Source organism: Ahaetulla prasina, chromosome 5 (assembly GCF_028640845.1).
Source record: "Ahaetulla prasina isolate Xishuangbanna chromosome 5, ASM2864084v1, whole genome shotgun sequence".
In the NCBI taxonomy this organism is placed as follows: Eukaryota; Metazoa; Chordata; class Lepidosauria; order Squamata; family Colubridae; genus Ahaetulla; species Ahaetulla prasina.
The window spans coordinates 41,903,538-41,930,656 of record NC_080543.1 but is presented as its reverse complement, the minus strand read 5'-3'; the positions used below and the strand labels follow the sequence as shown (position 1 = coordinate 41,930,656).

Sequence of the window (27,119 nt, the reverse complement as noted above, 5' to 3'; positions counted from 1 at the left end):
ACCTCTTATTGATTTGTGTACTTTGTTTATTATTTTTATTATTTATTGTTATTGGCCATGCCCACCCAGTCACCTGACCACCAACCCATGTCCAGCAATTAAGCCATAACTACAGAATCGGTAGGGAAAATTTTTAGATTTCACCCCGGACTGGGATGCGGTGGCTCAGTGGCTAAGATGCAGAGCTTGTCGATCAAAAGGTCAGCAGTTCAGCAGTTTGAATCCCTAGTGCTGCGTAATGGGGTGAACTCCTGTTACGTGTCCCGGCTTCTGCCAACCAGCAGTTTGAAAACACATAAAAAATGCAAGTAGAAAAATAGGGACCACCTTTGGTGCGAAGGTGTGCCTTTGGCGTTTAGTTATGCCTGCCACATGAGACACACGGAGACATCTTTGGACAGTGCTGGCTCTTCAGCTTTAAAACGGAAATGAGCACCGCCCTCTAGAGTTGGAAACAACTAGCAGATATGTGCAAAGGGAACCTTTACCTTTACCTAGCAATGATTTCCTGCAGAACCGAAGAATTCCAGAAAATGATTAGATAAGCAGTCATCACTAAGCCAAGTCATGGCATGGATTTTCCTGCCTCATGCAGGAGTTTGCACTAGATGGCTTATGAAATCTTTCCAGATTTTTGATTCTGTAAAATGGGGCATCGTTTTAATCAATTAGTTTAAAATAAATTATAGGTCCAGCTTAAACAAATATTAATAGCTTATTTTTTTAAAAAAAATGTCATCAGATTTTTATTTTCTTGGAGTGGTGCTCCATTATTAGATACAGTAGTAGGTATGTCAAAACCTCTGCATATATTTTCATCAGCAATATTACCTAGCAACAAGTTTATTTTACATAATCTCTTCCACTCCATTATCACAAGAGGGAGCTATTTCCATAGTTTGGAATTTCAAAACAGAGTTGATAGATAGAAAATACTGTATGCTGAATAATTGTGGAACAGTACCTGACAAGTTTTACCTGGCTTCCTATTAGAAAAGTAATTGCAGGCAAGTAACAGGGGAGGGAAGAGTTACTTACTTTCCAGGAGAGGAATGAAGTCAGTGAACAGAAGAAAAAAAATGAACTGAAAAGTTAAACAAATACAGAATTTCAAAGATCTTCTATTCTGTGTCACTGTTGAACAATTATCTGTGGCTAAAGACCACATCTTCCCTGTTACTGAGTAATAGACATACATATCCATTAATCAGGTTGTATATATGATCATGGAATTGCCCCTACCCCCATCTTCCCACTCGGACAATGTGAATCTAATAGGAAGGCTTTTGAAAGAAAAGTTTTTAGTGTTTCGGGATTACTGTTAAAACTTTATTATGACCAAAACTAATTAGCAGAACATAAGAAAACATAACCTTTAAAACCAGTAAGGAATATGGTATTGCTGCTTCCATATATTTAAGCAATCTGCATAAAAGAACATTTGTTTTCATGTTCATGAGTGCGTGTGATAAGAGATAGTTTCCTATCCTTCCTGATGATCCCTGCAAAGGGCAGAAGAGTGGTCCATGTTGTCAGTGTCTCACTGATACTGTTTCACCTTCTTCATTTGGACATTCCCTTTTCAGTGTAGTGGGGAATAAATATCAATATGCACCTAACATTTAGACTGCATTTATATGTTGCATTTTTTTTCTTTTTCACTTCAATTTATTTTATATTGGATTTCCTCTATTATCTCTTCTACTTTTCAAGCAGTTCTAAGCTTTCTTGAGCAACTTTTGAAGGCAAATGAAGCTTTGAAATAAAATAGGCCACAACACATCTATTTCCCTTCGAGATATATAAATGTACCTTTCATTGGGGATACAGCTTTCATGGCCAATCCCAAATATATGCTGCTATATTGCCTATGAAATGTACTCTGCTGTGGCTAATCCATTATCCTGAAAACTTTCTCACTGTTGTATGCCAACCCTATCTGGCTAATCTCCTTCCTCTCTCCAGATATCAGTCCTTTAATGGAAAACCAAGCTTCTCTCTGGATAATCTGTTTCCTTCGTGAGTTGAGCCAGTCCAGCCCTTGAGTGTGACAGCAATGTTCCGTCATAGAAACATCTGCCTTCTTTCAAATATTATTGTTCTTGTCCAGGTCTTATGCAATATAGCTATAGATTGGTACTGTATCTGTGCCATGTCCACTGGAATGAATTATTTGATGTTTCCATCTTTCATCTTCCCCATCTATTTGAGTTTTTCCTATCTGCTCTACAGAAAGTGCAACTTGTCTATTTCTCCCCAATCAGTCTTTTTTTCCTTGTAAATTCTTTTTTTCTAGGAAATGCTGTAACAGAGACTTATAAACTATATCAACTTCCTCTTTAGGTGTCAATTCATTAATATCTATGCCTGTCAGATCACTATTTATGGTCAGTTGGACAAATTCTATGCATGTGATAGGTGGTAAAGGACTTTTTGCAATTAGACAGATAAAATTGAACTCTAATATACTCTTGTGTGAAAGCTTCTTATTCAAGAGTTAGTATTTCCATCGTAATCATCTATAGCAAGCATTTTATCTTCTTTCATAATTAGTTAAACAAACATTATTCAACTAAAAAAATAGATATGTTCCCACATATGAAGTGAGTACAGCCAAAGATCTTGCTGGCTATAAATTCTGAAAATTGCAGTCTCAACAGAGTCAACAGAAGCAGTCAGATTGGAAAAAACTATAGTATGGTATTCAGAGTTTCTCTTTAATATGCTAGTATAAAAGTAATATGCTTTTTAGAGCAGAAAAAACATTGCTGTACACTAAATTGGGTGAGAATAGATTGTATGCAAACAATGTTGTTAAGTTTGGAGAATGAGGACACTGGAAATAGGCTTCAGACAACAGCTCTTTATTTGGCAACTATGTACAATTCAGCAGCTAGCCCCTCTGACACCTTGCCCTTATATAGGGAGCTGCCAGAGAGCTCAGCCAGTCACATTTAAGTATTCTTCCCACTCAAACACAGACCAGACAAAAAACCTTGCAAACTGTCAATATCTAACACCCCTCCCTTCTTAGTTGGAACAAACTCTGCATACATAGTCATGCAGGGCATTTACAGGTACTTTTAGACTTGCACAGCTCAGTTGGTGTGGTGGCAGTGGCCTGAGAGGTAGTGCCTGCTGCTGCCTCCTGATCTACCCATGGAAACTCCTGGAACCTTTCGGGATGGGCCTTGGTCTCGACTGGAACCAGTTTGCTGTGCTGGATTCCCGGTTCTTCAGGGGCATACTCCATCTCCATCAGGCTTGAGTCTGCTAAGGAGGGAGTACATTTTAGTTTGGTGTTTTCAAGTTTGTGGTTGTTACAAATAGGGCAGAAATGGCTGCGGATTTGATCTATGTGCTGCCTCCATTGTCGCCTAATCGTCGTCTAATCTCACGATGTATGATTTAGGCCCAGTTATTTGTTCTATCATTCCTGGTAGACATTGTCGTGTCCCACCCCCACTCCAATGAACGAGTCAAGGAAGTCCGTAACAAACTTGGCAACGAAGCCTCTGCAGCTTGCCAAGTTCCTTCGAAGTTTATCAGGGCAGGCAGAAGTCCAAGTTGTGACTTCAGCGATAGGGTCCGATATCAGCAAACTAGATAAGACTTTGCTTGACTCAAGGTTGGAATGCCAAAAGCAAGTCCTTTATATAGGCTGTGGAGTGTGGCTCCATGACTCAGCATTTATCCATGCCTGCCCCACCCTTCCTTCTGCTGGCGTCACCTCTCAGAGCTCCGGAAGCGAGGGTCCACCCACTTTGAATTGTCTTCAGCTGGATCTGCTGTCAGTGTCTGGGAAAGGGAGCGGTCAGAGGGAGTAGGCCCGGGTAATTCCACCACCTGGCTGGCTTCCTGCTCTGAAGGCTGAGCCAAAGGAACACACACTGTAAAAGTGAGGTTTATTGGACTTCTCCTTTCACTCCTTGAATCCTCTCCAGGCATGGGGCCAGGACCGGGGGCTGGAGTCATGACAGGCCGTTCATCTTCATTATCAGACTTGGAGTCTGATAAAAGGCCCGGTTGGAGACGAGAGGGGCCTGGCTGAGGAGAGGAGGGAGGACGAGTCACAACAGACATAGGGGACCTTCGGCAAAGTTTTTTGTGAACACCAGGTCCCCGATGCTAAAGGACCTGGTGCGGTTGGTTGGCTCTTTTGTTGATCCTGGGGCATAGTTTGGGTGAAGCCAGTCTAAGACTGATTGAAGCCGGCAACCCATTAGAAGTTCAGCCGGGCTTCTCCCTGTTGTTGCGCTGGGTGTTATATGTTGGTACAAGAGGAATTTGTCTACCCTGCCTTGCCAATCACCAGGCCCCAGTCTTCCTAATGCCTCCTTGGCAGATCTTACCATCCTTTCAGCCATACCATTACTAGCTGGGTGAAAGGGCTCTGAGAGGGCATGTATGCCCTGGTTTGCCAAGAAACCCTCAAACTGGGTGGCAGTAAATTGCAGACCATTATCCAACATGATTACATCGGGTAGACCGTGGGTGGTGAACAACTTCCGGAGTACCTTAATGACTGCGTCTGCACTGGTTGTGCCCATTAAAATAATCTCCAGCCATTTAGAGTAGGCATCTACAACCACTAGGAATATTTGGCCATGGAATGGCCCTGCAAAGTCAGTATGGACTCTAGACCACGGGGCTCAGAGTTGTTCCCACTCCAGGGCCGGTGCCTTCGGGGGTGCCAGCCGTCACTCCTGGTTGGAAATAGCTATCCACTCCTGTATCTCCTGATCCATTTTGGGCCACCATACAAAACTTCATGCTAGGGCTTTCATCCAGACAATCCCCTGATGGCCTTTGTGTAACGCCCTTAGAACACCATTTTGCAAGCTTGGGGGTAGGATTACCCGATCACCCCAAAATAAATACCCCCCTTGAACAGATATTTCATACTGTTTAGCAATAAATGGTGCAAATTCAGCACCCAGTGGGGCTTTTGGCCATCCCCTCCACACCAAGTTCAAAAGAGTCTTAAACATAGCATTTTTAGCCAAGTGCTTGGCCACTTCGGCAGAAGTCACAAGTCCAGAATCAAGACAGTCAATAAGTAGAACTGGATCACCCGGTGTAGGATCATCCAACAGTTCAGGCAGAGGGCAACAGCTAAGGGCATCAGCGTGCCCCATAGGCAACAACTCCAGAAGATCATTTGCTTCCGTGAAGCACTCAAATTGGGTCATGTAAGTGTCCCAACTTTCTTTCACCAGGGCGTAGGTGGGTGAAATGCAGACATAATTGCCACTCTTTTCACATTTGAATTTGGTGCACAAAATGGCCACCATTCCGTGACCTCTGCCTGGCTGGATGTCCGTTGTCAGCTCTTTTTGCTTCAGTTCTTCTCTCCGAATCCCACCTTCATCGCCAGTGTTAAGTTGGGAGAATGAGGAGATTGGAAACAGGCTTCAGACAACAGCTCTTTATTTGGCAACTATGTACAATCCAGCAGCTAGCCTCTCTGACACCTTGCCCTTATATAGGGAGCTGCCAGAGAGCTCAGCCAATCACATTTGGGTATTTTTCCCGTTCAAACACCGGACCAGACAGAAAACCTTGCAAACTGTCAATATCTAACAAATGTGTTTTGTTCTGAGGACAGCTTTCTGTTATAAGTAACCCGGTTCCTTTGAAATTACATTTCAGGAATCTATCAATGCTCTCTGTACTGTAGAATGTTCAAAGGCAACTTAAAAGCAGTTGCTCAAAAGCAGCAAAATTTGCTAAAGCATCTCTATTAGCCTCATTTTCTTCCACAGAATCCACAGAAAGCAAGTAAGTTTTTTAAGATGCTCTTATCTAATCTTTGGGTCCAAAAGCAAATTTCTCATACTATGAACAGCCTATATTCATTTCCTGTTGGGATTATCTGAGAAGAGTTAAAGACTTACAACACTGACTCAGGTCAAAACAGGAAGTTGGCTTCTAAATTCATTTAGCTGAAAAATGCAAAGCTCTTTCTGTTATTGTATCTTCTATAAAAGTGAGGTTCTTTGCAGTTAAGCTTGAATCTGGTGAACTCATGGCAATGGTGACTTTTCTTAGCAACAGTGCAGAACCACAGAAAAACCCTAAAAAATTGCTCTCTTTTTTTTACCCAACTGCTAACTTAATAATTCTGCTGTTGGCAAATGCTTTCAATGTAGCAGCTGGTGTATTCTTGCTCAAAACTTTATCTAATATGGTATGATTTCCAGGTTTAATGACTGTTATACTATTTCAGAAACATACCAATTGAGCAGTTCATGATACATTTTTATACTTTTATCCCAAATAAACATGATTGTGTGAAGTGAAATATGCACTGGACAGTAACGTGTTTGTGAATGTTTGCAGTTTTCTGTTGTAACAGATTTAGAATTATTTGGCCTATTGTATAAAAACATAATGGAAGAATAGGAAAGTACAATAAGAAATTTAGAAAAAAAAACTTGTCAGTTTTAACCATTGTTGTGATTTCCTGAAAGGTTTATTGCAGGAAAAAGAAATTCTATATTCTATTTTTCCCACTGATTTAAATATAGAACAAATCACGTTTTCGCATAAACTGTGCAGTTACTGAATTTCAGAGTCTGTCTTCGATGTAATGTCTGGGCCTCTATATACCAATGTTCCTTTGATATTGCCTTTGATACCTACCTGGCCAACTGAACTTTAAAGCCACATCTAATAACAACTTTAAGTCAGTTTGAAGCTATCTTTGGAACTACTGGATCTCATAATATTGGTTTGTGTGTCATTAGCATTGTTTCTTTTTCTGCATTGATGTATTTGAAAAAAGGAGCAAAACTAGATTTTCTTTTCCTTAATGCTTCAGCTGAATGGCCACTTGATGGTCTCATACCCCTTTGCCTTATTCCTGGTTCAAGTAGTCCCTAACTCATTCCTGTGTTACAACCCCCCACCCAAAAGTTCATTTTCTTCCTAAAATCCAAATTCATTCCCCTCTCTCCCCTCTGTCTGCAAACATCATGATTAACAGCATGGGAGAAACACAAAGCTGCAAACTTGCTGATATGTTGATTATGTTTCCATTGCTTAAAGAATACACTAAGTCTGAGGAAGAGGACTAGAGATGACATAGTAGCAGCCTTCCAATATCTAAGGGGCTGCCACAAAGAAGCGGGAGTCAACCTATTCTCCAAAACACTTGAAGGCAGGGCAAGAAGCAACATATGGAAACTAATCGAAGAGAAATCCAACCTAAGAACTAAGGAGAAATTTCCTGACAGTGAGAAAAATTAATCAGTGGAAGTGCTTGCCTGCAGAAGTGCTGAGTGCTCCATCACTGGAGGTTTTTAAAAAGAGTTTGGACAGTCATTTATTGGACATAATATAGAATCTCTTGCTTGAGCAAGGGTTTAAAAGATTTCCAAGGTCCCTTCCAACTCTGTTATTCTGTTACATCACAAAACTAATAGATCAGAGGTCTTCAACCCCTGGGCCATGGGCCACTACCGGGTCATGGCCTATTTGCAACTGGGCCACAAAAGTGGCGGGCTATTATGTGCATGTGCATGCGCAGCTGATTGGCAGGGCAGTACCCGTGCGCAGCTCAACTCATACAAGTGGTCGGCTGGCGCTTGTGCATAGCTTGACTCATGCGAGTAGTGGGCTGGCACTTCCTAGTGCGTTGCTTGCATGAGTAAAGCTGCGCATATGCGGTGATCCGCCACTCACATAGCCCGGTCCCCCTCTTTCCCCCCACAGCTGGGCTGTGAAGCCTCAAAGATTGGGGACCGCTGTAATAGACTTCAGAAGACTTGAAACTAATATAACTGAGATATCAATTTTAAAAAGGCTGGCATGTAGAAACCCAATAAAATAATGTTAAGAATTGTAGTCCTCGAAGTAAATAGACTAAAGTGGATACAGTAACAAAAAATCAGACCATGAGGACAGATAAGATTGCTGAACTGGTCTTATTTCACAGCTGTTCTGTTTCTGCTTCTTTGTGTTTGTGTTCTGAGGTTTAATAAAAGGGTTCATTGGGAAGAAATAGTATCATATTCACCATTTTCCTAATACCATGTAAACTATGTTGGAAAAAAAAAGAATACCCTTTTCCTTTCCTTGCAAGTATCATCATCTGTGGAGCATAGATATCTGAGGTAAGACTAGGCCCATCCTGACAGAAAGGATCCTTCTGCTATTTTCTAGCGTTGCTTATGTTCTTTTGTAATAAAAAGAAAAACTGAGATGTTTCACTTGGAAGCGGCTGCCGAAGGAGATATTTATCATTTCCTCCCGTGAGAGATTTGTCCTCACTGGAAATGTGTTTACTGATATCCTAGGTATATTTATTTATTGACCCCCTCTTCTCATCCTAGAATCCTCCTTTGCACTTTTTTAATATGATGGAGAATCCTAGGATTTAAAATTCAGAGGCTATTTGGATTTAAATCAAAATAAAATCTCAGAAGAACTGCACATACAACTGCATCAGTGAAAATTACCTTGTAACTTTGAAATCAGAGATATATTTGCCAGAAAGACAGCTGCAGGAATGACTAAAAGCACACACACACACACACACACAGAGAGAGAGAGAACTATTTCTGCTTGCATGCCATTAAATGTTACGAGAACTACGGAAATATCTACTTCCCGTTTAGCACCCATATCCATTATTTTTTTATTTTTATATGTTAAGTGATGCACACATGAAAACAAAACATAGTATTTTAAAAGTTTGAGACTTAATTTGAAGGTATTAAAACATAGAATAGTCAATGCCCAAACCTACGAGTCCTATAAGTTTGAGGAAAGGTTAAGTGGCCCTCTTGCCACTCCTTCTTCTGATTGGCCCTAATGCCACCCACCCATCATTAAGGCAATAAATCACAAGTAATTTATTGACCTAAAAACTGAGTGATTCTTTAAATGCAGAAATGGCTTTAATTCACCTACTTAATTTGCAGAAAAGGTAGCTATTTCCTAAGCTATGATTAAAGTACCACCACTAAACAGAATTATAATGGTTCAGACTCAATTTTTTTTAAAAGTTCAGCAAATACTTTTTAAACGATACTTTCTTTTTCTTTTTCAATCAGACAAACAAGGAAGAAAACAGAGGTGACATTATTTCTTATACCAGTGGAAAACATTGTTAGGGCTGGACCGACAAGAGAAACTTTCTGACATTCTCCTGATTCCATTCTGGAAGCTGATTTGCTGGAGTGACATTTGGCAGAGGCGCAGAGGGTATTAAACATAACTTGGCATGTCTCCCTCTCTCTCTTTAAAGTTAGTCTTTCCCAATCTGGCACCCTCCCGATATGTGTGATTACAATTCACATAGCCTGACCTTTTGCTGTGCTGGTGAGGAATTATGAGAGCTATAAATCAACAAAACTGGAAGACACCAGATTGAGAAAGGCTACTCATATTTGACCTAAAAGGACAGTTTATAGAACACCAATTTACAGGATTTGCAAATATAAATATTTGCAATCAAAGGCAATTAATATTGCCATGCCAAAATGTAGAGGTTTCTCCACCCCACCTTATCCTTCTTTAAAGTATGTATATACAATCTGAGACAATTAAAAGGTGGCTTGCTTACAGCCTTATGCCTCATCTGTTGGATTATGGTTCTGGAATGTGGCCTTAACGTTGCCTTAATACTTCCAACTGGTAAATACCCTCCTCTTTCACTTGTTGGGTTAAAGAAGAGAGTTCCAGAAAACTATGGAAAAATACTAGAACAAAAGCTTTTACCAGAAAGAAAGATGTAGTAAGAAGAGGAAGTAGAAAATTGAGAAATAACGAGAAAGGCAAAAATAGGATGCATAACTGATTCTGTCTTGCTCTCTCTTCTCTCCCCTCACTCCTGGAAAGGCAGTATCTGTTTAGTTTTGCGTCTAAATTTAAACCTTGATTGCTTTGTCTCCCTAAACACCCGCTCTCCCCACCCTCCCTTCCTCTCCTCCCCCAGCTTCCCCCCCCCCAGCCTTTACAGCAGGCCACATAGGACTCTTGACAGTTTCTAAGCTAAGCTGGAACTTGGATTTTTACACTCCCAAGCAGTGTGTTCTTCTTCTTTTCTTCTTCTTTTTTTCTTTCCCTGCCTGATCAGAAGCTTTGAACAAACAGAGGAAATAAGGGAAAAAAACAACAACAGGATGGGGGAAGAAATACTTCCCAAGACCATCCCACACCTGCACAACAGAGAGGTAAACATATTTTATTTTTTGCTCTCTCTCTTATTTAGCTCTGTGATGTTTTGGAACTTTAAAACAAACTTAGTTAAACCTTAAACAACCCAGATAACCAAGGCTATCAAGCTTGTACCTCAACTGCTTACTCATTAATGTGAGAAATTAAATACCGTTTTTTTGTCCTTCTCAGAGAATTTTGCACTTGAATCAGGTTAATTTTACTTGACGCAAAGCATCTGTGTGTCTTCATAAGAAAGTTCATCTTTAAGGCCAATGTTAAATAACTGATATTTGGTTTGTCTGTTTATGTTTTACTTGAAACTAACTATAATATACTGGGAGAGAATTTGGAAATTCAGTTTTAATACTTAACCTATTCATAAAAGCTATTGCTCAGGTTGAAGTTTCCTTCTCTGATTCAAATGTTATCTTTTGTATTCTTAGTCCTCATATCATTATTCTCAATTTCTTATCATCTTTTATTGGTTCATACATTCAGTTCTTTTACTTCATATTACCTCACGAACGCATAAATCCAACATGTCATAAAAACAGCGGTTGTCAAGGTTTTTTTTATTTCAATTGTGTGGATATATAAATTCCAGGAAAAAGGTTGTAGCTTTGTACTTGTTATATTAAAAACACATTCTCACTTACAAAAACTTTAATAATTGTAATGTAGGAAAAGTTTAATGCATTGCAGTTCTGACAATAGGACTTAATATTGGAACTTTTTACAGATAGCATTCGCCAGTATCATATCAATACAATCTTTTAAATGGATAGCTTGGTATTAAATAATTTGAGAATTGATAATCTGAGCTGGACATAAAAACATGTCCATGAAAATATGAAAAGAATAAACAGAAATCATGTTCTTGTTTTCATATTTCAAGGCAGGAAGAAGAACATATTAGATCTTTATAGGTCCACATGCCTGTGTCCAAACATGCCTGTTTACACACACAGTGGCATGCTGACAATTGATTGGGTACTTTATTTGTGAAGTGATTAATAGCTGGGGTGATTTATTAAATCTGTTGTTTAGATCTGTTATATATTTGAAAGGACTCATCTACTTTTTAGCTAGCATTCTCATGATTTCAAAAAAGTGGGAAAGTGAAGATACATATGCTTGTCTTAGTCCCTGTTATTCAGTTAATTTGTGAAATAACTTAAAAAAACTGTTCCTTGATTTATTTAGTGGGAAAGGCTGTAATGTTTACAAATAATATTTCAGGACTATCAAAATTAGGTATTATTTAAGGAGAAAATAGTTGTAATTCAAATTGCATACTGAACCCTTGGATTTTGGTTTCTATTTGACCTTTTGACCAAAGAATTGACCAATTCTTTGCTGGGTTTACACATAATAATAAATTACTGGTATAATTTACTTGTTTGCTTTTTGCTATGTATGATTAGTAAAACTGTCATTCTGGCTTAGTGTTGTATATAAACCAAGTCATGATGGTCTGTTCAACAAAACATGATTTTAAAAATTCTGGTTTCAAATTATGTGTGAACTCAGCCCTTATCAGTCCTTATTTGTTAAGATAGTGTTATTTGTGTTATTCATTAATGTATGGGACCATGAATCATGCCTAGATTACTGCTTTTTGTAAGTATTCATGAAAAGAAAAAAAAATGAATTTTGCTCGGTGTTTGTATAAACCAAAATATTTCTGAATGTCCACTTTCAAAATTCTGATGTTTTCATAAATTTGAAGGCAGTAGCAGATTGGATCAGAAGATTTATCAATTTAGTCTTTAAAAAGATTAATTTCCTGTTTAGAGAATCACGTGCAGAAACCAGCTAGCATAGCTTATAAATATATCTTTGGGCTTTTTCAGAATGTTATTTGCCTTTTTACTGTCCTGTGGTAAAATCATCTGGAAAAAAAAATTGAGAACTCAAGATAGATAAAAATTAATCAAGAAGAATTAATCCATAATCTAAATTTAAGCTAGTGTAATTGTCACGTGTCCATACAAAGTAACAAGAATATGCCATCACAATGCAAGCTCTGCACCTTTTGTATGTGCATAAGGAAGAATGCCTCTGGAGTGACATTTTTCACACTTCACAACGTTGGTTCCTCTAGAGAACATGGGATGATAACAGCTAAGCGGCTAGGCATGTTAGACTCTGGACTTGTACAGGAAACCACCATGGTTAGACTCAAGATAGAATTTAGGAACTTCTTTCTCTAGGAACCATTCCCCAATTTTAAGATTGCTATGCCAATCTTTTACAATTTGAAGGGCATCATAGATCTTTGTGTGATGTGGCTATGAAGTAGTGGAAGTTTGAATCAGGTGACAGACATAAACTACAGTTAGTCCTCAACTTACGACCACAATTGAGCCCAAAATTTATGTTGCTAAGTGAAAAACATATTAAGTGAGTTTTGCCCCATTTTATGATTTTTCTTGCCACATTTGTTAAGTGAATCACTACAGTTATTAAATTAGTAAATTAGTAAATTAGGTTGTTAAGTTGTTAAGTGAATCTGGTTTTCCCATTGACTTTGCTTGTCAGAAAGTTGGAAAAGATTCACATGACCCTGGTACGTTAAAACTGTCATAAATGTGAGTCAGTTGTCAAACCTCTGAATGTAAATCATGTGACCAGGGGGATGCTGCAACAGTCGTAAGTGTGAAAAAAGATCATAAGTCACTTTTTTCTATGCTCTTGTAACTTTGAATGGTCATTAAATGAACTGTTGTAACTGGAGTACTTCTGATAAACTGGTAGTGAGATCCTGACCTATATAATTACACAATTACACAGTAAAAAAAACTTCTTTACAGATTAGTCTTAACGTGTATAAGCACTGAAAACAGACACTTTCTCTTCTCCTTATGCCAGCCATTTAATTTGCTTTCATACAGTTGGGCATGAGTGGAGATAGATTTTTATATTTCAGATATTTATATTTCCCAAAACTAATATTAAAGTAAAGGGTATGAAAGAAATCTGCAAATGAACTTCAAATATTTCCCATGAATCGCCTTATGAAAAAAACATTATTGATGCTATCTTGTGTTATATAAATAATTATAACAACAGAATTTGCAAAAACAGGCCAGACTGATGACTCATTTACACCACTGTCCTGTCCATTGTATCTATCGATTATTATCACTACCCCAAATCAGTGACAGCTACATGTAGTAAATTTAAAATTGTAATATATGAAGGAGGAGGAGGAGGAGGAGGAGGAGAAGGAGAAAGGGAAGGGGAAGGGGACACATAATTGTTAACCAGTGAAAATAGTAATTATCAGAAGTGTGTCACTATAGATTATGCAAATAGAAATTGCCATTTGAGCATAGTACACAAATGCCATCTATTATTCTGAAATAAAAGGGAGTAAAGAGAATGGTAGAATACAGCTTCGTAAGGAAGGTAACTATGCTTTGAAGTTTTCTTTAAAGAACTACAGTAGGTTTCCTTTTGAAGAATATAGAAAGAAAAATAAATAAAACATTAGGATGGAATATTTCTTATTAGACCAACCAACGGTGTGGTATTCTTTTTTTAATTTTTATTTATTAATTAATCAAATTTATACAGCTACAAATCTCACAGTAAATGACTCTGAGTGGTAAACAGCAATCCAGTAAACGGTAGAAATATAAAATTATCATACCATTAATTATTTAAAAGTATAAAAAGGTATAAAACAAAACTAAAACAGAAGGAAATGAATAGGCAGAAGAATATTAACAAAATGGGAGCCTCCTCACTTGTTTACTTGTCCCTAGAGGTCCTTGGACCTGTTGAAATATCCAGGTTTTGAGGGATCTTTGAATACTCAGAAATGATGAGGCTGATCTCATCTCTGAGGAGGAGATTCCACAATGCAGAGACCATGGCAGAAAAGCCCACCATCTTTAACCCATCAAATGAAGCTCCCTAGAAGAGGCAAACCATAACATGTCCATTCTATTGGATCTGGTAAGATGGCCAGATGAAATCAGAAAGAGACAGTCTCTCAACTAAACCCAGTCCCATGCTTCTGGTAAAATCTAGTAATTTTTCCTTCATGTTGTAGAACTATCTTTGAATTTTAATCATGCTGCACTAAAGATAACATTGTGGGTATCTCAAAGAATTGAGGATACTCATTCCAAACAAGATGAAGCTTAATGTTTACAACAGCTGTTGCCTGCTGTAGAAAGAAGGAAATTGGTGATATTGTTTGGTGGAATAGAAATTGATATAGTTCCAAGGTCTGCATATTTCTAATTTCAGTCATTACTAGAGTTGTGTGAACCATTTGGAGAAGTGTTTCACAAACCTACTAAAGTAGTTTCCAGGGAACCTAAGGAGGCACATATCCCCTTAAAAAGCAAGAGGAGTTATTTTAAAGGCTTACCCATATTGTCTGAAATTGTCACCAAAGCAAAACTGGCAATTAAATCTCCTTATCCAAAAGACGTGGTGGCTCAGTGGCTAAGACGCTGAGCTTGTTGATCGAAGGTCGGCAGTTCAGCTGTTCAAATCCCTAGTGCCGCGTAACGTGGTGAGCTCCCATTACTTATCCCAGCTTCTGCAAACCTAGCTGTTCGAAAGCATGTAAAAAATGCAAGTAGAAAAATAGGGACCACCTTTGGTGGGAAGGTAACAGCGTTCTGTGGGCCTTTGGCGTTGAGTCATGACCACGGAGATGTCTTCAGACAGCACTGGCTCTTCAGCTTTGAAACGGAGATGAGCACCGCCCCCTAGAGTCGGGAACGAGTAGCACATATGTGCGAAGGGAACTTTTACCTTTATCTTTACCTATCCGAATTACAAGGGAAAGGAAATGAAGGTATGTGTCTTTGGAAGGGAAAAAGCAAACCTAACAAAATACATCTCAGTTTCATGCCTCTTAATTTCGTCTAGGCCACTGTGTGGAAATTGAAAGGCATTTTCTCTGAAATTGAAATATTAAATGAGTTGTCATTAGCCACTTTGACCCTTTAAAGGTAGAATTCCATTCTATGTGTAAAATTCTGAATCAGTGTGGGATAATTATTATTACAGTGACACATTATGGTTGGAATCACATAGTATATTAAATCATGGTTTTTTTACTATTAATTAAATATCGTTGGCCAAGTTCATTTGATATCCTAAATGATAAATCATAGTTAACAGACTGCAATCCTGTGACAAATTCCAAAATACTAAGCAAATCAAACAAAGCAGATTTTGTTTAATGAGTTAAATGAACACTATCAGTCAAGATAGCCAGCTCCTCATTTGACAAAAGCTGATTGTATGACAGTAGGCCACGATCTATCAGTTGATCCTACTTTTTACATACACACACTCTACTGCATATACTGATATAGATATTACGGATATAGATTTATAACTCATGGATCAAGCAGATATAGTACCTTATGGAATGTAACTGAAATCATCCGTAAACCATTTAATCTTCCTGAGAATGCCCCAAAGTATTGTTCATCTAATATTTCTCAGTTATCTTTGCCCTTCCTTAGCATTATTATTCAGCTCTGAATGGAACTTTTGCTCAAGAAAGTATCCACAAGATTGCAGCTTTTATAGACTCTTTCAAAAGGAGATATAGATCTATCAACAGAATGACATAACTTCCTCCCTCCCTTTCCCATACGATTTGGTGTGTGGGTGTTTGATTGTGATTGTGCCAGATCCCAGATTCCTTCTGTTCCAGTTTATTTGAAGCAGGGGGAAGGCTGGCACTGGTGCAGTTGGAATGCAGGAAAGGAGTTCAGATTCATTCCTTTTGGAGGAGCCTTTATCTATTGTTTAATATAGTTTCTTTTAGTATAGGTAGCTTTATATCTTAGCAACCTTAAGAACTTTTTTTCATAGTATTTCCATCATTAGCACTTATTTCCAGATGTTGTGTGGTTTCAAGTACAGAGGAAATATGAGAAAAACATATTACATATATCTAAAATATTATTAATGTAAAGGCACATTATTGTGTATGCTACTAGTTACTAAGAAACATACAGTAGAACAGATTCCCATTCTCATTCAGGAAATGCTATAGATATAGATATCTGAGAAAAAGAACCGCTGTATATGATTTATTGCCTTGCTTCCTGCTAGGATTAAAATTTCACATCTTTTGTCATCATTAAATAAAAAACAAAAATAAAATCCTATATGCTCCAAATAGCATTTATTTCACTATGAAATAAATTCTGTTTGGAGCATACAGGTTTTTATTTTTGGATTTTAAAGGATAACAAAAGATGTGCAATTTTAACTTTGGTTAGTATTCAAAATTTTTAGAGGAACTGCTGCAGAAGCCATGTATGTTAAATCACACAATAGCCCATAATGACAATCTGAATGCCAAGACCCAGTACTGCTTAAGAAAGTACCAATGTACTTAATGTTGCTTTATTGTAAAGCATTATTTTGGCCAATGTGATTAACCAGTGATTAACCAGTTACTAAGACCATAACATGACTTTTATCAATTATTAAATGGTTGACATGTCTTTTTAATCATGGATGGTAGCTTCACCCAGGAAAAGGAAAGAAAACAGCTTCTAAGTGCTCTAAAATTCTTGAAATTGTAATTCTTAAAAAGCAACGCATTGTCCATGAGCAAGATGTCTTATGAATTGTGATGATTTAATCTGTTTTACAAAACCACAGTACATATTCTATGATAGTTAATGAATTCTTTAGAACAGGGGTTCCCAACCCCCAGTCCATGGACGAGTATCGGGCCATGGCATGCCAGTGTTAGAAGAAATATCCTTCTGGGTTCAGTTCCAAGTGGGGAAAAAGACACTGGAAACATGGAGACTGTTTGGAAAGGTGGTTTAATGATGGACAGGATCACATGGCTTGAGTTCCTGAGCAGAAAAGGGCAGAGATGCTGAGAGTGCCTTGGTTTTATGCCCTCTCTGGGCCCCACCCCAGAGCCTCCTGTTCCTGTGTAAGAAATGCACTCTGATTGGTGGTCAGACTCCCAGGGGGCAGGGGTCTTAGCTAACTTTGTAGGCTGTGTCTCCCAGGCTTGGTTGAGCTTTGACTGGGTGATGCAATCTCCCCAGGTGCCATGTGGTGAGTTCTGTTGCTAGATGGGTAGCCGGTAATCCTATCTTTGTTATGTAGAATGGATTGGCTCAGTCCAGTCCTTAATGACTCATTAATACAGGTGGGGGGCTGGATTTCTGTCTCCTTTTTGGGGGAAATATTCTGCCCATTGAATATTTCCTAAAATATTTCATTCTTCTAGGAGATGGGTGGGTGCCTTCCTTCACCAGAAACTGGGCCGTGCAAACAAGGGAAGCCCCAGCACACAAAACCACACCTCTTCCGGTTCACAGAGAAATATGTCTCCACGGAACCAGTCCCTGGTGCCCAAAAGGTTGGGGGCTGCTGCTATAGAACCTAGAAAAATACATAGCTTCAAACCTAGATTAATCATTCTATTAGCAGATACTTGAATTGACATATTTAAAACAAAAGGATAGCCTGGAATTCATAGAATATATATTCATAAAGGGTTATGAATCTTCTGGGGAACATCTTGCTACAGTGTAATAAAGCCATTCTTGAAATTTCTTACTGAAAAAATAAATGCATTAAGAAAAAGACTGTTTTCTTTTTTAAAAGTGAGTCCTGTCTGTGCATTAGTGGCTGGTGGAACAGAAATGTCTTTCAACCTATTTGAGGGTGAATACATATTGTGTGTGTGTGTGTGTGTGTGTGTGTGTGTGTGTGTAATAGCTTTCTTGAGTATATTTGTATATACACAATTATCATGTATGAGTTCAGTGTTGATAATAGAATTGGGGAGGATTCACTATATCCCTGATATTCAGCATAGCTTTGTGCTGGCCTTGGCCATCTGGATCCAGAAAAAGGCAACATGAAATCAAGCCATTTTAACAATGGGGCTGTGTCGAATCAGTTTTGAAGTGCAATAAATAAGTAAACAAAGAAATAGTGTCATTTACAATCCAATTAAATGGCCCTCTTTTCCACCATCATGGACAAACCATTTATTTAGAAGATGCCTTTACTAGTAAGAGACTAAACTATCCAACTTTAGTGGATACTTTAGTCTCTTACTAAAGAAGGTACATTTGTTAGATGTGATCTGCTCATTGTAAGATAGCATACAGCATTTTCCAATGTATTCTAAAAATATGAATAATCAAATGTATCATTTCAGATAACCAAGTAATAGTTGCCTAACAAGCAACACATTTATGAACCTAACACAAATATCTTGGACACTACAGGGTTCAAAAAGAAATACATTAGCCTTTTTGAGGGTGGGGAAATTTTTCTTTGATTTTTGTGCTTTCAAGTCAATGTTGACTCCTAGCAACTGCCCGAACAAGTCCCTACAATTTTCTTGGCAAGGTTTCAGAAATGGTTTCCTATTGCATCTTTCCTAGGAGCAAGAGAGACTGGCCTAAGGCCACCCCAGCTAGTTTCACGCTTAGGTGGGACTAGAAGGCACAGTTTCCCAGTTTCCACCTGGTGCCTTAATCACCACATTATAACTTTGTTGTTGTTTTTCATATATTCTGCTTGCAATTGAACTTACGGTAAGCTAAAATTGTTGTCAGTTTGAAGCTTGACTCCTAGTAACTACTTGGATACTGTACAATCATTGCCAACAGCAAGAAGTGTTTTGCAATTGAATTTTATGATTTCCTGGTCTAGCTTCCAGCCCTAGGATTCACTGATGGTCTCCCAAAAACTTACTTAACTTTCAAGTCCAGCTACCTATTGACAACATTGTAACTTGCCAGTTTCTATTTGCCAATTCAAAAAAGTAGAAAAAGACTCAGCCTTTTCTAAGGCATTTTCTCTAAACATTAGCAATGAACACTTTACTACTGAAACTCTTTGAGTGCCAAAGATTATTGGGAGGTTAATGAATGTAATTTCCCCATTCCTCTTTAATTCTCTTTTGAATTCCAGTTGAAAATACAAGAAACCTCACAAGAATGCTGTTCTTTTCAGATGATATATTGGGATACTTATGGAAAATATTCTCTGAATATTTATTGAATATCACATTGTCAACTATTGACAACAGCTCTAGAAGCTTTGGTGGTGATCTTCATCGGTTGTATTTAGAGATGCCATAGACTAAACTTACATCTTTCTACATGTGATACAATAATTCTCTTGGATTTTGGCTTTCTTAAATGCCTGTGCATAAATAATGCTAGCTGGCTGTTGAATTGCCATTTAATAAACATGATAAACTTACCAATATATCTGATACTTATTTATCGTTTCTGAATTTTATTTTCAGATTTCAATCTTGTAATGTTTAGAAAAATCAGCTTCTGAAATTTATTTTTATTTCTTGGAACATTGCAGTGAACTTTGACTGAGGGCACTATATATTGTGCTATGCAGCAGGTGCCATGCCTTTTTTGGCAGGGTGCCAATCAAGCTTTGCAACCATGCTGACTTTCACATTGGCTACTGGGAAACATAGCTATTGACTTCAACATAGCTGTAGATTCTTTTTTCACTGTGGAGCACTAGCCTTTTCCTCCTTTTCCTTCTTATTCATTATCATTATCCATTAACATTGTCTTTTTACTTATCTAGTAAACTGGAGGAACCCAAGTTTCAACATTTTCTATTCTACTTTTACATTTTATTTGTAGGAGGTTCTGTTTGAAGAAGCTGGAAATATGAGTCAAAATGGATATTAACATGTGACCATTTGGGTCTAAACGAATTCTCTCTGGTCAACCATGTTGTGCAACATATGTTGCAGAACATAAGGTTGCAAGTTTTTAGAGAAGATTGATTTTACTCCCTTCTGCTTAAAGATAGTCCTGGAAAAATGGTGTTTGTAGATATTCTGTCTCTGTGTTCTTTTTACATCTCACTTCTGCAGACTCATGGGGTAGGGTGGAGTGGGGGTTGGCATTTAAAAATGGGAAGAAAGGTTGGCATAGGAAAATAATATCTTGTTGGTCATAAATGGAAAGATTTAAAAATGGCCGGCATATTAGGGTGAGTCCAGTGGAGTAGCTCACTTCTCTAGTCATCCCATGCAAACAGAGTCATAACTTTTTTTAACACTAGTAGGTTACATTGGATCTGGAATTAAATGATGTGATGTTTTTGCTCTACTGCCTTAGTCTGTTTAAAAGCAAAGAATATCCATCTGAAGTGATCTATATAGTTTACTAATAAATCACAGTTGTCTCTATGTTATATAAGAACTCATTAATTTGCCAGGAGAGATACAGTGCAGTGGTGAAATGCAACCGATTCTATCCGGCTCGGGAGAACCAGTATCACCAGTGGCGGGAGGCTCCACCCACCCGCCCAGACATCATTACGTCTGTTTTTGACGCTCTGCGCATGCACAGGAGATCCTGTGCATATGCAGAGGTGTCACGCGCGTGCTTCCATTTGGGAACCGGTAGCGAAGATAAGTGGATTTCACCCCTGGTACAGTAGTAGCATTAGAGAAATATTCTGTTGTAGCAAACTATATAATTATTTGGAAATATGTCCTCTCAAATATAACTCTTATTAAAGCAAATTATTATTAAGTTGTGTTTTTTTTTGCTTCCAAGGATAGCAGGGGTCTGAACTGGCAGGTTCAAAACTCGTGGGAGAAAGCAGGGCCAAATCTCAGATATAAGTGATTCTTTCTAGCCAGAACTATTTTAGTTCTATGAGTGAGCTTTATATATGTAAATATATATAAAATATAAATATATTTATATCATATATAACTTTGGAAAAAGTGCAGAGAAGACCAACTAAAATGATTAAAGGCTTGGAGACTAAAACATATGAAGAACAGTTGCAGGAATTGGCTATGACTAGTCTAGAGAAAAGAAGGAATAGGGATAACATGATAGCAATATTCCAATGTTTGAAGGGCTTCCAAACAAGAAAGGGTCAACTTATTTTCCAAAGCACAAGTAGGCAAGATAAGAAACAATGGATGAAAACTAATCAAGGAGAGAAACATTAGAAACTTCCTAACAGTGTGAACAATTAACCAGTGGAACAGCTTGCCTTCAGAAGTCATGGGTACTTTATCACTGGAGGTTTTTTAAAAAAGATTGGACAGCCACTTGTCTGAAATGGTGTAGGGCAGGGGTGTCCAAACTTGGTCCCTTTAAGACTTGTGGACTTCAACTCCAGAGTCCCTCAGCCAGCAAAGCTGGCTGAGGAACTCTGGGAATTGAAGTCCACAAGTCTTAAAGGGACCAAGTTTGGACACCCCTGATGTAGGGTCTCCTGCTTGAGCAGGGGGTTGGACTAGAAGAGCTCCGAGGTCCCTTCCAACTCTATTCTGATTACTATTGCTAATTCTCTCTCACAAACATCAATGATTCTACATATTTGAATTTATGTTGTATGCAGCTTTCAAGAAGCACATTATCCCTTCTAAATTAATTCAGATTTAGTCTTCACTCAAATGTATCCTCATGAAAAAATTCTAACTGCGACTGGACATTTCTCTGGCCAAGTTCTATTTATGAATTTGTAGTTGTCACAGGAACTCTTGACACAGTGTAAGGCTATTCTAGCCAGTCAGGCAAAGAGGTCACAGAAGCAAAGGGAGAAGAAATTCAATGGAAAGCTTTTTCTCAACAAGAAATATTGTTAACTATTCAAATGGTATAGATTGTTGGTGTTCAAATGAAAAAGTGGTCAATTGTTTTTATCTTTGTGGCTTCCTGCAGTTCACAGATGTTTCCTGTAAATTGTTTGAGAGAAGCTGTGCAAGGCAGTCTCGCATTTGCTTTGTTTGTTGCCAGAGCAAATTTTGTCTCTCACAACACTGTGCTTTTCCTTCAGGTAGAAAATCACCATCAATTTATGCCCATGTTAAAATAGTAGTTTTCATTTTCTCGGTTTGGTTATTGCATCTTGTTCCTATAAGAATTGCAAGCAGATAATCCTACACCGTTCTTAGAAAATTTGATATACGAATTCCTAAAATCTCATGTCTAATATTAATATAATATTGAAAGAAAACTGTCTCTAAAAAAGAACTGCCATATTGAATTTCATTCATCTCAGGCAAATGAATTTATAGAATATTCTAGAATAGGGATTATGTTCCTATTAAGCCCGTAATTGTCCTTTGGCAAAAAGAAGCTTGCTTACCTACACCCTCAGTCATTCTAAGAAGGCACTGATTCCTGTCACATGTTGCCTTTCTATTCACTGAATCAAGATTGATTTTAACCTAAACATTGTCAATTTACAGATAATAAAAAATACAAACCTTTAGGTCACAATTATTACCAGCTTTAAGAGCAGGAATCTCTATGTTGTTACAATTAAAGTAAATGCCATCCATACTGTTTCCTATTTCACCTCTTCAAGAGAGAACTAGAGGGAACCACAAAGAAAGTTCCCTGCTCTTTTAACTTCAGATATTTACAGCTAGTTCTTAAAATCAGTAAAAGGCTTATAGAAGATGTAAGGTCAGTATAATTCTGTAGATTTTATTGGACTGCCCAGTGCCATAATATAGCAGGGGAAGAGAGAAAAATAAAGCAAGTTGCAAAAAAAAGAGAGTTGCTCATTGGAAAAAGGAGATTAGTGTAGCTAGAACTGCAGCCATTTGTTTACTTATCTCTTAGCATGTGTTGTTTCTTGAGCAAGGGGCCTAGCTTGCTCCCATGCTTTCAATCAGAACAGACATTGTGGAATTTCCTTCTATGGAAATAATCAACAGGCCAAAACAAGCTTCACACACCCACTTCCTGAGTAATTTCTGCTGTGTTTGACTCCATACTTTGACTTGTGAAGAAAAAAGCAGTCTGAATACAGGCTCTGATAATTCACTGTCTTCCTTCTGTGCAGGGCTGATTCTTTGATATACCATCAATTTTATTTGCTTCTTCCTTTTAATTATAAGAGCACTTTCTTCTTTAAACTGAAATCATATATTTGAGAACAGTGACAACTTGTTTTTTTTTTCTATTTCTTCACTTTTGGTAAAATATCTTACTTATTTTAGACAGATAGTAATCCTAAAGGATCACCCAAAGTTTAGTTCTAAAACAGGCACAGTCTTCTGTCTATCACAAGAACAAGTTAATTTCAAGTTAATTAAGAGTATCTCCTGCCTGAAATCACAGATGCAACTGGATGAACCATTTCTTCTGTAATAGTAGTAATTGTTGTTGTAAATTAAGTGTAAGAAGAACCGTTACTATGATTATCAGCATGGGTGGACTTACAGTATGATGCTAATTGGTTGTTACAGCAAAGGGTGAGCAGTTGTTTGTTCATCTCTAATAGTAGGCATTATAGTACAATTATGATAATTTAAACCTAGTCTGTGTGGTTCTTAAGCTAGCTGTTTAAGCATCATTCCAGAAAAGAGTCATGGATCGCCAGAAAGAGCAAAACTGCGTGGAGTTGCATAACATTTCAAACTACACAGGTACGGGTTTAGAAACATTTAGATATATCTCACCTTAGTGGGAACATTACATAAAGAGGACATGCTCATTCTGTCTTCTGGATGCAAAGAGGTTGCTGTGCAATCCAAATCCTCCTTAACATTCATCTTTCAACTGGACTTGGAATGGGCAAGTCTTCAAATGAAGGACATGTTCAATAGTTGTGACTCCTAGTGTCCTTTCTAGAACCATAGTGTAATGAGGCAGTGATAATTTGCACAATTATCGTGGCTCCTATCATAGAAACCTGTCATGAACAACGTAAGAGAGGATGTTAATCCACAATGTATTTCTGCAGTGTTGTGGCAGCCCTTAGAGTGCTCGGAACTACTTCCCTTCCCTAACCAAGTTGAGAAAATAGTATAGTTGCTTGGATATTTTAAAAGAGATACAAAGTAACATATAGAACTAAGACTTCCAAAACAATGTACAACAAAAATATATAATTGCTCTACCTTTTGAAGTATACACACACACAATAATCTACAAAATGAAAGAAACTACCATAATATATTCATAAAAATACCTCTAAATAAAGTAATTAGTGTTATCATTAAAAGAAAGGCAAACGTTTGCTAAAGTGAATTTTAAAAAATCAGATTACATTTTACACTGCTTCATGCAGGTCATAAATATATTTAAATACAGTTCCCCCCTCCCCCAAAAAAAATCCATAGAGTTGTGTGGATTATTCAGTCTTATTTTTGTGATGTTTCTGCCAGGGAACAGAAAAATAATACAAGAAAGGTGACCACTTTTCCAAAAATATCATTCTGGGTTTGCAATGCATACAATAAATATTAATGTGAATTGTCTGAATATAGCTTAAGTCTGTACCCAAAATACATCCACTTAAGTTATATTTCAAATCAATAAATTTATTTTATTATTTTATTTATTTATTTTGTCACAACATCATACAAAAAGATTATATAGTATATACACATATAAACATATATAGGAAGAAGAAAAGAAAAACAATAGGACAGGAACGGTAGGCACGTTTGTGCGCTTATGCACGCCCCTTATGGTCCTCTTAGGAATGGGGTGAGGTCAATAGTAGAAAGTTTTTGGTTAAAGCTGTTAGGATTATGGGAAGAGACCACAGAGTCAGGTAAAGTATTCCAAGCACTGATGATTCTGTTGCAGAAGTCGTATTTTCTGCAATCTAGATTAAAGCGGTTTACATTAAGTTTAAATCTATTGGTTGCCCTTGTATTATTGCAATTAAAGCTGAAGTAGTCTTTGACAGGAAGGACATTACAATAGATGATTCTGTGAGTTAAACTTAGGTCTTGTCAAGGCGACGGAGTTCCAAGTTTTCTAACCCTAGGATTTCAAGTCTGGTGGGATAAGGTATTTTGTTGTTTTCAGAGGAATGGAGAACTCTTCTTGTAAAATATTTCTGGACACGTTCAATTGTATTGATGTCAGAGATGTGGTGAGGGTTCCAAACAGGTGAGCTGTATTCTAGAATTGGTCTAGCAAATGTTTTATATGCTCTGGTTAGTAGTGTGGTGTTTTTGGAAAAGAAGCTACATAAAATTAGGTTTACAACTCTTAGAGCTTTTTTGCTATGTAGTTGCAGTGGGCTTTGGCACTTAGATCATTTGACATGAAAACTCCAAGGTCTTTAACGGGATGGGGGTCGTCTGTAAGGTAATGTCCATCTAGTATGTACTTAGTTTTAGAGTTCTTTTTTCCTATATGTAAGACTGAGCATTTGCTGGTTGAAATTTGGAGCTGCCAATTTTTAGACCAAGCGGTTAGATGGTCAAGGTCGTTTTGAATGATAGAAGTGTTGTCTGTGGTGTTAAATAGTTTGACATCGTCAGCAAAGAGAACACAATTACTTGAGATATGGTCACAAAGATCATTAATGTATAGAATAAAGAGTGTTGGTCCAAGGACGCTGCCTTGAGGAACGCCACTCTTGACAGGAACAGGATTTGATAAAGCATTGCCAATTTTGCCCCCTTGTTGTCTGTTAGACAGAAAAGCAGATATCCATTTGTGGAGGGGTCCTGAGATGCCATAGGATGTTAGTTTAAGGAGAAGTTTATCGTGTACTACTGAGTCAAAAGCTTTGCAGAAGTCTATGTAGATTGCATCTATTGATTTGCCTTGATCTAGATTTGAAGTCCATATGTTTTTGCAGTGGAGAAGTTGTGTTACATGATAACTTTTTCCTGAAACCAAATTGTTTGTTGGAGAGTAGGTTGTTAGTTTCTAAGTGTGAGGTAATGGATTGATTGATGATAGTTTCCATGACTTTGCAGGTGACGCAGCAAAGGGAGATCGGTCTGTAGTTTTCGACTAAGCTGGGGTCTCCTTTTTTGAAGATGGGGATGACTGTGGCTAGTGACCAAAGTTTGGGAAGAGAACTGGTAGTGAAAGCTTTATCAAAGATAATACTTAGGGGTTCAGCTATATTAATGGAAAGTTTTTTTAAGAAATATGCACATAGACCATCAGGTCCAATAGAAAGCGATGGTTTTAAGTTGTGAAGAGCTTTACCAACGTTGTCTTCTGTGAAATCTATATGAGTTAAATCATCATAGTCATTGCTGGTTCGTTTGTGGAATGTTGGATATGTGTTATCGGAGTTAACAAAAACTGAGCCAAAGACTGAGCCAAAGACTGAGCCAAAGACTGAGCCAAAGACTGAGCCAAAGACTGAGCCAAATCCTTACAATTGGTGTAGCATACTCAGCAATTCATTATAATTACTCCATTTTATTCATAAAAATACCTCTAAATAAAGTAATTAGTGTTATCATTAAAAGAAAGGCAAACGTTTGCTAAAGTGAATTTTAAAAATCAGATTACATTTTACACTGCTTCATGCAGGTCATAAATATATTTAAATACAGTTTCCAAAAATATCATTCTGGGTTTGCAATGCATACAATAAATATTAATGTGAATTGTCTGAATATAGCTTAAGTCTGTACCCAAAATACATCCACTTAAGTTATATTTCAAATCAATAAATCCTTACAATTGGTGTAGCATACTCAGCAATTCATTATAATTACTCCATTTTATTCATAAAAATACCTCTAAAGAAACTAATCAGTGCTATCATCAAAAGAAAGGCAAATGTTTGCTGAAGTGAAATTTTAAAAAATATCAGATTACATTTAACACTGCTTCAAGAAGGACATAAAACTCTATTTAAATATGGTTTCCAAAAAAACAGTCCATAGAGTTGTGTGGATTATTCAGTATTATTCTTGTGATGTTGCTGTCAGGGAACAGAAAAATAATATAAGAAAGGTGACCACTTTTCCAAAAATATCATTCTGGGTTTGCAATGCATACAATAAATATTAATGTGAATTGTCTGAATATAGCTTAAGTCTGTACCCAAAATACATCCACTTAAGTTATATTTCAAATCAATAAATTTATTTTATTATTTTATTTATTTATTTATTTATTTATTTATTTATTTATTTATTTATTTATTTATTTTGTCACAACATCATACAAAAGATTATATAGTATATA

At 37.4% G+C, this 27,119-nt stretch overlaps 1 protein-coding gene across 3 annotated transcripts in view; it reads left to right on the top strand.

Annotated features, from left to right (window-relative positions):
* The first annotated feature begins 9,748 nt into the window (after window positions 1-9,748).
* Window positions 9,749-27,119, top strand: part of RCSD1 (RCSD domain containing 1) — a 36,932-nt gene continuing 19,561 nt past the window's right edge. Inside the window, exon 1 of one of the 3 annotated variants that reach the window (XM_058186075.1) lies at window positions 9,749-10,181. In XM_058186075.1, the coding sequence (XP_058042058.1) occupies window positions 10,131-10,181 (51 nt within the window). In that variant the 5' untranslated portion in view covers window positions 9,749-10,130. The remainder of the gene's footprint in view (window positions 10,182-27,119) is intronic. The other 2 variants (XM_058186073.1, XM_058186074.1) reach the window with 2 other exon arrangements.